Source organism: Sitodiplosis mosellana, unplaced genomic scaffold (assembly GCF_009176505.1).
Source record: "Sitodiplosis mosellana isolate CC-2019 unplaced genomic scaffold, AAFC_SMos_1.0 Smas_scaffold_47, whole genome shotgun sequence".
NCBI classification, from domain to species: Eukaryota; Metazoa; Arthropoda; class Insecta; order Diptera; family Cecidomyiidae; genus Sitodiplosis; species Sitodiplosis mosellana.
Window position 1 is genome coordinate 383,950 of NW_022595289.1, and position 13,004 is coordinate 396,953.

The following is a 13,004-nucleotide window of genomic DNA, read 5'->3' on the forward strand; positions in this document are numbered from 1 at the left end:
TGTGTGTGTGTGTGTGTGTGTGTGTGTGTGTGTGTGTGTGTGTGTGTCTCAGAGAGTGTTACGTGTGTAAATAACAACAGATACCTGGAAAAATAACAAACATCCAACACAACTTTCATATGCACACGCATACTTACTCAATATTTAAACATTTAACAAAAGTGAATCAGCTTAACGAGTTTTTATACGTTTAATACGTTAATATAACGTGCGTGTAAGTGTGTTCGTGCCATGTTGTCGAGTTAATGTTATTGCTCAGCGAGCAAGCTTCTTGTTGCCAACTGTTTGGAAATGAATACAATTTCGGGAATCAATCAGTAGCAAGTAAATGAATTTATTTCTTTTTCATATCTGCGTCAACATTATTTTGTCAATAAAGTGTATAATCTTAAATTTGTCATATAATCTTATGGACGGACTGTTTAAAAATACTTTTCATTAATGTATGAACATTTATGATTCCAATGGTTGATAGATTCGAAGCATTTTAGACTCCTCAAATATCTGTATGGCCTTGCTGGCGTTGCTGATATTTTCGAATGTCTTCACCAACGCTGTATGCACTTGCTTCGCGGGTACCAATCTCATTCAATTGCTTGTACCGTTCTCGCCGTGCTTCCGCCATATACAAAATCCCACTGGGCAATAAGATACAAACGCCGACACAAGCACAAGCATATGCCCATCCCATATCATTGTGCTCCCAATGAGGCATCCAATCTCTACCATCACCTCTTGCACCAAATGTGATGACAGCAATCAAACCAAATATAGCTGAAATATGAGATTATATTCATTAGATCTATTCTTGATGAAAATAAACCATTTGTTGTACTTTCAATACTGAAAAAGTATTGTTATTACCTCCAGCCACTTGGGAGGCTCCATTACTGAGTAAAACTACCATATAACGGTCGTCTTCACGAGAAAAGGCAAATATTCCCAGCGTTAGTATTACGGATACTAGCAGCAATGTAAATGTTAGAGTAAAGAAGAACTCAACAGCGATGTAAAATCCAGGCAAAAGGAAATCGTGTATTATATAGTATTCCTCTTCGAATACCCACATACACCCCTCAAAACGGTAATCATAAAATCGGTGGATGTCCGTAAAATTCTTGAAACACACAGTCCAAAGCCCTATTTAAAATAATATTTAAGAAAATTTCATGGAAACATTTTGGAAATCAACATATGAATTGACTCTTATGTTGGATTTGTTTACTTGATCAACATGATACATAGGCCCCACCTTTTTTGCCTATTGAGCATTTTTTTTCATAATGAATACATTGTAGATCAAGTATTATCACTTACCAAGATTCAAAAACTTCGGATTCTTCAGTTTTCCGTCAAAAACAAGCCAATAGGGTGAAACAAACGCTATAAAAATTAAAACAAGCGCAATTAATGTGAAGCTTAAAGCAACACGAAGGTTTTTGTTATGTGCACCCATCTTGTTGTTTGAAATGAATGAAACACACTAAATTGCATTCGAATCATTCACTTCTTTCTTGACTTTTGTATTGAGTGACTAATATCCAAAGTATGGATGTGTGGCTCTCTATTAGTATATGTAAGTTTTTGTTTGGTTCTGTAGGTTGGTAGTATGAAATGATACAAAACTAATTACAATTATTTCAAATTCAAATTGTTTTAATGTTTCCACAATTATCATCAATAAATGAATAATAATGAAAAGAAAATTATTTACAGCATTTTTTGAACCTACCGACATGCTTATCGCCTCAAAGCCCTTCGAGTTACCCAAGCATCTGATATCCCAGATTAAATTCATTTCCCCAAATATTCACGAGCTAAATACCATTGCCACTCATCTTGGATGTGGTGAAAGCTCACTGAAAATTGATAAGACCGATGAAGAAAAATTGTTCAAAGGAAACACCAGTTTTATGGAACATACAAAAAAATGTTGTGATGAAGTTTCACGATACATCGATAACGTCATAGTCACGCTTGGTGCAAACGGTGTTCTAGTTACAAACAAGAATACATCTAAACATAAGTTTTTTGATGCATCCCTCAGATATAACAAACCAATCAACGAAAACTTACCAGTACAGCATAGAATGTATAATGTAGAAAATGATATTGTCAATGTTTCGGGAGCTGGTGACAGTTTCACTGTTGGATTTATTACGGCAATGATCAATAGGTAAGAAATTAATAGAGATGATATTGGAATAATATTTCATAACGATATCAAATTGTTCGCTTATAGTTGCCGTGAAGACATATGTATTTCGGTTGGAATGGAAAGCGCAAAGGCCGCCTTAAAATCAGAAAGTCCTGTTCCAAATAACTATTTCCATAGTGATCATGAATGTTGGCGTCAACCAGCTTCACATAAATTACTTTAAGAAAGAAACCAGTTTGTTGTTCTTTATTCTTTGCAGTTACACATTTTATTTTAACTTCAAAATACCCAGAAGTGTACAAGTCCTTGAAAAGTGTTTCAAGGCCTTGGAATGATCCTTCAACCCTTTTTGTAATGATTTTTTATAAATTTGTTCGAAAACAACATCAGTTTATTTCATATTTTATTTCGACTTGACTTTTGGACCCAATACCTTTTTGCGCAGCGCAAACATATGCAAGTATAGTTGTGGGAATAGTGGGATGTAGAGGAGCATTACGATCCATAGGAAATAAAGGTAGGAGAATGTGAAATTAGATGTATTTGGCACCTCAATACTCCAGATTTTATGTTTTTGTGCATAGCTTTGCGCCCAGTATAAACACCAGAGTTCGCCAGTCACTCCAGTCGGGTACAGAACGATGAATGTTGTGTATCTAAACAGAACCGTGTAAACAAAATTGAATGGTAAGTTTTTATTATCAAAAGAAGATAAAGAATAATTTACAATACCTTAAGAATGTCAAAAAGCCTGGAACGATGTTTAGTAAATTGAACCCATAGAATCCATAGCGTATTATTTCAGTGACTGACCATGCAAAGAGGGCCAGAGGAAGTCCTGGTGAAAAAATCGCGTTCGGGGTAGCAAGCAAAACACCACATACTAGCATTACACGTGAGAAAACTTGGAACGTGGTCAAAACAACATTACTAGGTACAATGCCAGTGGCTGCATGCACAATCTGAAGAAACATATTTACACATATATTCAATGTACAATTTATGTTTAAAACTGTTTTTTCTTATCTTACTTCGAGTACGGCTGCATTCTGAAAAATTACTACTGTTGCCCCAATATAGTCCCATAGTGCAGTCGTCTTTCGTAAATCAGTTAAATAATAATTGAGTAATTGATATAACATATAGGACCATCTAAAATTTGATAAAAATATTAATATGTCATTTGTCAACACAGAAGATACTATTACTCTTACCCCAAAACTTGGCCAAAATTGTATGCCAATAAATATGTTTTAGTAATTATTGATTGCTCTCTTGGCTTTTTGCCAGGCTGAGGTTTCACTGTTTTTTCAGACATATTATTTCACCGATTTCTCTGATATTACCTCTCAAACTCGTCAAATTTCTTTCAATGTTGAATACCAATTGAGTTGATAATTATGATAATATAGTTCAAAGTATCAGACTAATTTTATTCTAGTTCGGTTGCCACGATGGTAACATGCAAAACAAATTAAGCCTTTGATTGAAAGTGTTAAAAATCAAACGTCATCGAACTTTCTACATTTAATGGTCATTTATAGCATTTACAACTAACACAGGTAAATTACAAAAGACGGCCTAACGAGTCGCAGTAACATTCTTCTTATGTCAAGTACAATTTGACAGAATATGACGTTTATTAACGTCAAACTATTCAAATCTATGTTTAGCGCCAAAAAAATATCCATCATTTTTTAATGTTTAGTAGAGAATGAGAAAATATTTTAGTTCAAAATGAATCTAAGTGATAAAAATACTAGAAGAACATGACGTATGCGTAAAGTCAACTTACAAGCAATTTAGAAAGAGTGTACACGGAATTTAAAAGGGACAGAGAGAGTATGTATGGGAATAATTCTCGACTCGTTGAAAAAAAAATCGGTTTTTTGTAAGGTAGTTTCTGGTTACACATTATTTGGATATTAAACCTTTAACCGTCTGCCATACACGGACTATGGCGCTGAAACCGTATTTCCGTCTGGCGGGGCGTATAGCAGCCGTAGTACGTTTTGTATGAAAACTGGAAAAGAGATACCGATATGATATCTTCAGAAAAGTGGTAGTACTTCAACCGCTCTACAACTTCACTGAAGACACCAAGTCTTTATCTCCTATCAGCAGAGCATAAAATCTGCTGGCTATGCAGCGCTGCTGTTGAACAGTAGCTGCCAGTTATCTTTTATATTTCTCTCTTATCAGTATGAAAATACACTCGTGTGTAGCTAAAGGTTCAATCTATCGAATGATTGTATAATGTATACTCATCATAAGTAACTCATGGTAACTATTTCTGTTTTTAGTACTTTTATTTATATTTGAATTTTGCGTCGGGCGTGCATACACGGACTAAAGGTTAGGAATATTTTCTTAACAGTGAATGCGAGATATCTGAAGATTATTAATTCAAACTCTCATCATCCATTGGAACATTTCAATTTTGTGACTTACATCTCAAATAAAGAACTGTGTCCCATTTTGGGCCATATGGCGTCCAGCAATGAGACCGATGCCGATGGATAGGGCGCAGCGAGTGTAACAATAATATATGCGTTTCACGGTCCTAAGTTGTGGGCGGGGGGTTTTATGGGGATATAAAGATACTACTGGATTTGGGGCAATTTTCGCTAAACATGCACTTTTAATGAATAAAGAGTCAATTTAGAAGGAAATTATGTATGGACGAAGTATTTATGCTGATGTCAGGAACCGATTGTCACATTGATTGGGGCTGCCCTTCAAGTCTGGGGTGCATGGGAGGTAAAAAATTGTAAAAACTGTTAAATACCCCAATATGGGGTGAAGTTCAATTTACTCCCCAAAACTAATCATATATTTGGATTGACCACAAAAGTTGGCTATATGTTCTATACAACAGAAACCTGATCCGATTACTCCAAAGACTGTAAATCGCTCTCCAAAGATAAGGCTAAACATCGGAGTTGCAATAATATAGGACCTATCTTTGAAGAGCGATTTACAGTCTTTGGAGTGATCGGATCAGGTTTCTGTTGTATAGAACATATAACCAACTTTTGGCGGGCAATCCAAATATGTGATTGGTTTTGGGGAGTAAATTGAATTTCACCCCCATATTAGGATATTTAACGGTTTTTCCAATTTTTTACCTCCCATGCACTCCAGACTTGAAGGGCAGCCCCAACCAAAGTGACAATCGATTTTTGACATCAGCATAAATACTTCGTCCCTACGTTTCCTTCTAAAATGACTCTTTATTCATTAAAAGTGCATGTTTAGCGAAAATTGCCGCAAATCCAGTACTAAATTTATACCCCCATAAAACTCCCCGCCCACAACTTGGGACCGTGAAACGCATATATTATTGTTACACTTGCTGCGCCCAATCCATCGGCACCGGTCTCATTGCTGGACGCCATATGGCCCAACTCCCATACAAATCGGGACACGGTTCTTTGGTATTGTCCTCAGCCATCTCGCATCCACTGTTCAATTATTTGTGACCAAAATGCATTGCCTATTTTTGATTCAAAAGAAAACAATATCGCTTTTTGTTTGGTATAAATATTTCGGTCGATTGAAAAGTCTTTATTAACATAAATAAATGATTTATATCACGCAAATTATTGTTAAATTTGAAGTTTCGAAAAATTATTGAAACTTAAGTACTACCTACTCATACAATGGTTCGGAATCTAGTTAACGTCCTTATTTCGTCTACAGGGCGGATTGTCTAAACTTCGTACAAACATGTTTCCAGCGTGTTCGATTTGAGTAATGAGAAAAAGTGGCCGAAATAAAGTTGTGGTAATCGTCGTTTTCTCGAGAATTGGCGTCATTCAGATATCAATTGCATATTGGAATCGCTAAGTCGGCGGAGCAATTTTAAAGTTTTTCAAAGCAGAGGATTTATGTATATTATAAACGATATCATCTAACTAGCTTCCACAAAAGTACGTTAAAAGCATTTTTTCTAAGGTAAAATTGAGTGATGCGAATACACTATTTGGTTAGACCAAAAGTCTTGAACGCGCAGAGAAAATATTTGTACGGAGTGCTTAACATAAATATGGTCAGACTCTGGGTCAGAGCAGGAATTCAAATCAATCGTTCTTGTGGTGGCACTTTTAGAACATTGTCCATTTCTAAACGAGGGTTAGTATACTCCTGAGCACTCGGTGAATACGTTCCCCTTGTTGCTCTTTTATTACGCGCCATCATCAAAAATGCAACCAAAAATATACCACCTATTATGAGAATGCCTACTAAAATTGGAATAACAACAATGGCCACGTCGGTTGGTGTAATTCCAGTTTCTTTCTCTGAAACCGCCTATAGAATATATCAGAGAAGGTCATGATTTAAAAACAAGTTATATGATTTGACATAATTTATTACAAAAAACAAACAAAATACTCACCACTTCCGTGCAATTTTTGCCAGTGTATTCGTCTGTACAGTTACAATAGAAGTCCGCTACATCCGTACATTTTTCTATACAAGTGCCTCCGTTATGGCAGGGGTTACCATGAACGCATGGATCTTCAATGGAACATGCATTACCACAGAAGCCAAATTCATTACATTTGCAACTAGAAATTAATTTTAAGAATCAATCAAAAAATGTCATAAAATGTAACAAAAGAAAACTTTAAGCTCAACCGTAAAGGCTGTTCTTGCAGTCATAAAAATGTATCCGTTATAAAAGCTTACTTGTAAGATCCACGTGTGTTGATGCAATAGCCGCGACCTCCACAATCAATATTATCTACTTGACATTCATCAATGTCAGTTTCACCTGAAAATGTTGAAAAATATTACGTTACATACTGTTTATTATCGCAAACATGAGTTTCAACTTACAGTTGACGCCTTCAAATCCAGTTCCTGAACATCGGCACTGATACCTTCCGATCAAATCGACACACTCTCCATTGTTTTGGCATGGCGAGCTATCGCATTCGTTCAGGTCTGTCTCACCTGATAGAAAAAATCGATATCACAATATAAAATGTAGCCAATTTGTACATAAAATTTATTCTGGGAATAGAAACTTACAGTAAATGCCTGTATAGCCCAAGCTGCATGTACAAACAGGTGAAATACCTGTTGTCAAACAGAAACCTCCATTTCTGCAACCTGGTTCGACTGCACAGAATGGAATATCGCACAAAGCACCCTATAACACAAGGAAATTATAAATTAGATACATTTTGTAACATATTTTTCCTCCTTTGTGTATCTCTCTTTAGACAATTTTAACGAAAGACTCATTCTACAATAAATACTACAGAAACGTACTTGATATCCCGGACGGCAAACACATGTAAAGTTATTGCCTGTTGTTGAATCTGAAAAAAAGGAAATCCAGAATGAGTTAATAAATATTATACAACACATTCGTATTCTATTCGTAAACGCATTTCGAAAGCATTCCTTCTCGAACTTAGTGGGTTTATGAAACTTCTTGAGGAAGAAAGCATTGTTCTCAAAATACGTACGTACGAGTAAGACTAAATTCAAAAATGATTTTGTTCATTATTCGATATGTTAAAATGTTTCATCTTTAACTTACTGAAGCCATCTTTGCACAAAGATCCCGCGCGGCATGGTTTGTTCTCGCATGTGATTTGCCGTAATATATCGCAGTGTGGCCCATCATATTCTTCTGTACATGTACAAGTGTAAGATGCGAGTAGATCAGTGCAGTTCCCTCCGTTATGGCAGGGTGCACTTGCACATTCGTCGATTTCTAGAATTATCAATGATATTTATACATAAGCAACGATATAATAAAACACTAGGGGCCTCACGCCAATTTCCATATTTAAAATATGAACAAATAATATGAATTTGTTTACGTTTCAACATATTAAACAGATATGTATGCATAATTTCAATTTTGCTCGATTTTGTTCAATAAACCGACTGTCAACAGAACCACGTCTAATCTGTTGACGTCATTATCGCTTCAAAAATTCTGGAAGTGGGTTATGGTGGATCCTCAGGATTGTTAAAAACCGATCCTGGTTCTGGAAGTTGATCCTCAGGATGGACCAGGGCATTGTCAAACCCAGTCTGATCTATCCTTAAGATCCACCAAGACCCACTTCCAGAACATATTGTTCAAGGTGAATATGAACAATAACAATGCATTCGGGCAATAATACAAAATATTTGAAATCTAGGGTGAATTTTACATGATTTAAATAATACAAATAGATTTTGCTAAATAAAATTTGGCGTGAAGCCCCTAGATAAAATAATAATAAGCAAGAAAATATGCAATAAACTTCGTTGATGAATGTTGCTGCACTTCAAATAATGATTGAAGTGTTGGGAAAGACTAACTTCCTTGACATTGTAGTACGTACCTGTTCCACAATTTTGCCCTTCGAAACCAGCCAAGCATTTACACGTGTAGTTTGCCACCAGATCGATACATGTTGAATTATTCAAACAGACCGCAGATAGACATTCGTCCGTGTTTTCGGAACAGTCATCTTGTTCGTAGCCAGCTGGACAAGTGCATGCATACTCTTCAGTGGGATTTGCGCAAATTCCACCATTTTGCTATTTTTGTAAATTTGAAACGCGTTAAAATTGTTATTATCATTTGAGCATATTTAAAGTAGTAGCTATATGCATAATAGTGGTAAGTTAATAGAAAGATAGGGCAAAATCACAATACATACACAATCGTGTTGGAAGCATAAAACACAGCCCTCTTTTGGCTTTGTTGAATTCAGTCGAAACTGTGAGCGTGGTTTGATCTTTTCAAAAAGTATTTCCGTATGTGGAAAGAATGGCAAGAGAAATCCGCCAATTCGAACTTCGCCAACGCATCCTTTGAATGCGGCTCCATTATCATCTCCAATCAATTTGGAATCGACTGCCGGCTCCAGCCCACCTAAATATATTAAATTCTCCCCTAGAAGCAAATTGTTCACATGATTTGATTAGAATAAGGCAAATGAGTTTTTTTTTCAGCGATAAAAAATAAGATTCGGGAACTTTGAAATACGATTACGAACCAGAAAATAAGTCTATGAACTCTTCTTGATTAATTTCTGCTGTTGCCGACTGTTGTACACCAGTATCATATGCTTCTTCATATCCTTTGAAGTTTGCCTTTAGTAAATTATCTTGAACATTAATAATGAGCGTTTGCCAATCATAGCTTAAATTGTCTTGAGCAAATCTTTTGATTTCTGGTAAGTCGCCAGTCAAATTCCATGACAAGGTCACTTGATTCTTAAAAACTGCTATTTGAAAATATTTCTTTTGATTTTGCACATAGAGAAGTGTTCCGCCTGTTTTAGTTCTAAATGAAATTTCGATTGAACCTTTCATAGGTTTGGCAGACGTGTCGTCTCTTTGATGATATGTAAATGCCAGAGGTTTTACATCGTCTCCTTGGAATGTAACATTAGTAATGCATTCAAAGCCGTCGTCCAAATTTTGACATACACCACTACCAGGACAAGTGGTTAACTCACAGAATTGTGTGTCCTGGCAAAAACGACCAAAATAGCCGCGCGGACAAATGCAAATAAAGTCGTTCCATGTATTTTTGCATACCGCCCCATGCAAACAAGGCGAATGGCGACACAAATCGTCTGAAACTTCCCCAGGTAAAATGGAAGTTTCGTCAAAAACAGCGAAACCGAGTCGTTTCGGTAGTCTTAGGCTCTTATCTTGAAGTGGAAATATTTCAACAATCATCGATTGGGATCCGTTCGAAATCTGAACGTCCTGTATGATTCCTTTGAAGTAATCTTTGTCTGAGTTATCCCTTGATGGTAAATCATTTTCGGTGGTACTATCATCATTTGAGTGATAGGCATTTGGTGGGCCACCGAGATACAAATTCTCTGCATCTAATGGACCTACCGACGACAATGTTTTACGGAAATATTCAGTGCCGTTAATTTTCACTTGAACCAAAGTTTGATTGCGTATCACTTGCAATAGATGTATGTATCCGTTATCCAGCCGATTACCCCCAACCGGTTGCTCTTCCAAACTGCCATTTATTTGGAATTTAACTAGTAATTCACCACCGTTCAATTTAGCCGAAATGAACGAAACATTACTGCCACTGCTGGCTTTTCTCTTATCACTGCCCACGTAGAATACATGTCCGGTGGGTTGGCGTGTGCGCACAAACATTGAAATATCGATCACACTTCGCAACATCCGGCGAGCGGTTTCAGTCACATTCACGAAAACCACTGAATGAGTTGTGTTTTCATTTCCGAATGTAGCCGCTGTAATGTTATATTGACATTTATCGCCCAAATGGGGTCGTCGACAGCTGCATTTGAATATAGACCACTCATCGATGCACTCCCCATTCTCACCACACGGATTGGGATCACATTGCGGTTTTCTTAGACAGCCTATAATATAATATATAATTTATTATTATGAAAAATTACCTATTATGTTATGAAAAATATATCGTCCAAAGATTATACATTACCGGGTTCTATGTTCTCTAGTGTCTGATTTTCAATTTTGTCGAGTGGAAAGATCCATTGACCATTGATATTTATATCCTGCATACAACCAACAAAGCTTGATGCGGCATGCGCCAAATGCCGCAAATATGATGTAAGTCTTGGAATCGAACCACCTACGTAGGTTGTGGGAAAGACTGTATAGCTTGTATTAGAATCATACTGATTTATCGGATAGATTGTGGTTTCGTCGTTCGCTGACAGAAGTAAATGCGTTGAATTGATAGCAACAACCACTCTATGCCAGTCGCTATTATTCAAACCAGAACCAATGAAGACGCCTTCCCATTTGTTGAGCAGTGGTGAATGTAGATTTAACCGGCCGTTTACTAGCTCAAGAATGAAACGATTAAGGCTTTCGACTGCACCACCACCGCTGCCAAACACCAATATGCCATTTGGAAGTGTAGTTCTAAATCGAAGGCTGATATCATATCCCTCCACACGGTTGGTGTTCACAGTAACTAAACTTTGCTTGTTAAGTGACAATGTTGTATCTTTCTCACAGCGAGAGCCAGTGAATCCATCGATGCTGATATTTGTTGGATATAAAGAATATGTTAATAATAGTGTATAATGTATATGTGTAAAAACGGGAATGAAAGGTAAAAATTAATTAAACAAACCAGCTACAATTGAATCGGTGTTGTGTTTCATTCTCTAGTGATGGTGTGCAAATACCCTCATTTAAGCATGGCGAATTTTGGCACCTGGACGCAAATTATTAATATGAATTATATCGGTTAGATAGAAATGCAGTAAGTTTTTTGAGCAATCAAGAAAAAAACAGTAGAAAAATGAAATTCAATACCCTATCAACATAACAGAGCAATTTCTTCCTCCCCAATCCGGGTCGCATTTGCAATCATAATAACCTTAAGATGATTTATAAATATAATCATTACACACTGTAATTTTTTTATGTTGGTGTATATCGACCATTCCATACGAAATCAAGGAAAATCTGTATTTGATGTCGCAGATCGACCCGGGACTGGGTCCATTGTTGGGGGACCCATCACATTTCCTAACAAAGCCGGAATATTTTTGCTTATATTGGGTGTCCTTAGGGAGATATAGAGACTCAAAGTTGAGCAGATCGTGAAAAAATCGATTTTTTGGACAGCTGTATCTCTGCTTGGCGTTAGAATTTCGATATGATTTTTTTAGAGTTTGTACAGCTTGACGAGCTCTATCGATTGGGAGTATTAGCCACCTGATCTGGGTGGGTCCACCATACCAGAAATCGGTTCCAAAGTTTGGATCAGTGCTAGCCACCCGCCGCCAGGGTCTTTTATCAATTTTTTTTCGTTTTTTTACCGGATTTCAAGAGCCCTACACGATGGTATAGTCGGCCAAAATAGGCCGGTACCAAAATTTGCATGTTTTTGTTGACACAAATGAGAGATCGGACAGAATTTTCACGTTTTTGCCCGAAAAAGTCGATTTTTCGACCAGATACGATACCCAGACCAGCATAAAAATTAATTTTACGTCGAAATAATGGGGACACCTCCACACCAGAACACATGGTTTAGTTCATTTTCCATGTGAAAATATCATTTGAAAGTGAACAGTGCCGAAATGTCTTCGAATGATCGAATTGTGCATACAAAATCGCTTGTATGACACACTAAACTCACTTCCAACGACTTATGGCTGGTTCATATCCACCTAATTTTCGACGAGCAATCGATTTAGAGCACCACTGATGCAATCCGATCAACCCAGGGTAGGTGGTCGGTCATATCTTCCCCGGTCATAATTTCCCAGTGCAAAAATGACGTAAATGCGTGCTGGAAGATTTCTATTACAGTTGAATTGCAAAGGAAAGTGGTGGGAAGGAATTTTTAAATAAAAACGCAATTGCATGCTGTAATATTTCTATTACAGCTGTTTGAAGCTACTTGTGTTGTTGGAAAGTGGTGGGAGGGAATTAAAAAAAAACGCAATTGCATGCTGCAATATTTTTATTACAGCTGCTTTGGGAAAATAAGAAATTTAAATTTTGGCCATAAGATCCCCGGGAATTGTGTCCGAATCAATCGAGAATTTATTACCGTTTGATTTGGTCATAAGATCCCCGAGAAATTGTGACCGAATCAATCGAGAATTTATAACCATTTAATTCGGTCATAAGATCCCCGGGAACTTCTGACCAAAAATGCTGGGAAATTATGACCGGGGAAGATATGACCGGCAGCCCTAGGGTATCGAAAAATGTCTTTGTTTCGACCAATGTTTTCAACTCGCAATATTTCATAGTGAAAATTTCAATTTTTTACCAAAATATGCATTTTTTTATGTTTCTATCATAAAAATAATGAGGTTTACGAACAAAAGAA

General features: G+C 36.7%; 4 protein-coding genes across 4 annotated transcripts in view; 1 reads left to right on the forward strand and 3 right to left on the reverse strand.

The window, feature by feature from the left end:
• Positions 1–2,542, forward strand: part of LOC129570133 (uncharacterized) — a 13,523-nt gene extending 10,981 nt beyond the window's left edge. Inside the window, exons 9-10 of the mRNA XM_055449585.1 lie at positions 1,717–2,176; positions 2,243–2,542. Coding sequence (XP_055305560.1) covers positions 1,717–2,176; positions 2,243–2,381 — 599 coding nt within the window. The 3' untranslated portion in view covers positions 2,382–2,542. The remainder of the gene's footprint in view (positions 1–1,716; positions 2,177–2,242) is intronic.
• Positions 317–1,507, reverse strand: LOC129570138 (uncharacterized). Its single transcript, XM_055449597.1, has 3 exons — positions 1,318–1,507; positions 865–1,140; positions 317–774 (listed from the first exon to the last, which is right to left on the reverse strand). Exons 1-3 carry the CDS (start codon positions 1,454–1,456, stop codon positions 497–499), a joined length of 693 nt encoding a protein of 230 aa, XP_055305572.1. The 5' UTR covers positions 1,457–1,507; the 3' UTR covers positions 317–496.
• On the reverse strand, positions 2,394–5,649 carry LOC129570137 (very-long-chain (3R)-3-hydroxyacyl-CoA dehydratase hpo-8). The gene is made up of 5 exons (XM_055449596.1): positions 5,287–5,649; positions 3,373–4,181; positions 3,190–3,310; positions 2,891–3,120; positions 2,394–2,814 (listed from the first exon to the last, which is right to left on the reverse strand). The coding sequence occupies exons 2-5, from the start codon at positions 3,474–3,476 to the stop codon at positions 2,562–2,564; spliced, it is 708 nt and encodes a 235-aa protein (XP_055305571.1). The 5' UTR covers positions 3,477–4,181; positions 5,287–5,649; the 3' UTR covers positions 2,394–2,561.
• Positions 5,650–5,685: 36 nt separating this feature from the next.
• The window catches only part of LOC129570132 (protein crumbs), a 14,482-nt gene continuing 7,163 nt past the window's right edge, over positions 5,686–13,004 (reverse strand). The window contains exons 15-27 of the mRNA XM_055449584.1: positions 11,471–11,534; positions 11,286–11,369; positions 10,623–11,191; positions 9,172–10,539; positions 8,833–9,068; positions 8,512–8,710; positions 7,713–7,889; positions 7,439–7,488; positions 7,196–7,316; positions 7,001–7,117; positions 6,851–6,935; positions 6,558–6,729; positions 5,686–6,469 (exon numbers count right to left, since the gene is read on the reverse strand). Of these exons, the coding sequence (XP_055305559.1) occupies positions 6,236–6,469; positions 6,558–6,729; positions 6,851–6,935; positions 7,001–7,117; positions 7,196–7,316; positions 7,439–7,488; positions 7,713–7,889; positions 8,512–8,710; positions 8,833–9,068; positions 9,172–10,539; positions 10,623–11,191; positions 11,286–11,369; positions 11,471–11,534 (3,476 nt within the window). The 3' untranslated portion in view covers positions 5,686–6,235. The remainder of the gene's footprint in view (positions 6,470–6,557; positions 6,730–6,850; positions 6,936–7,000; positions 7,118–7,195; positions 7,317–7,438; positions 7,489–7,712; positions 7,890–8,511; positions 8,711–8,832; positions 9,069–9,171; positions 10,540–10,622; positions 11,192–11,285; positions 11,370–11,470; positions 11,535–13,004) is intronic.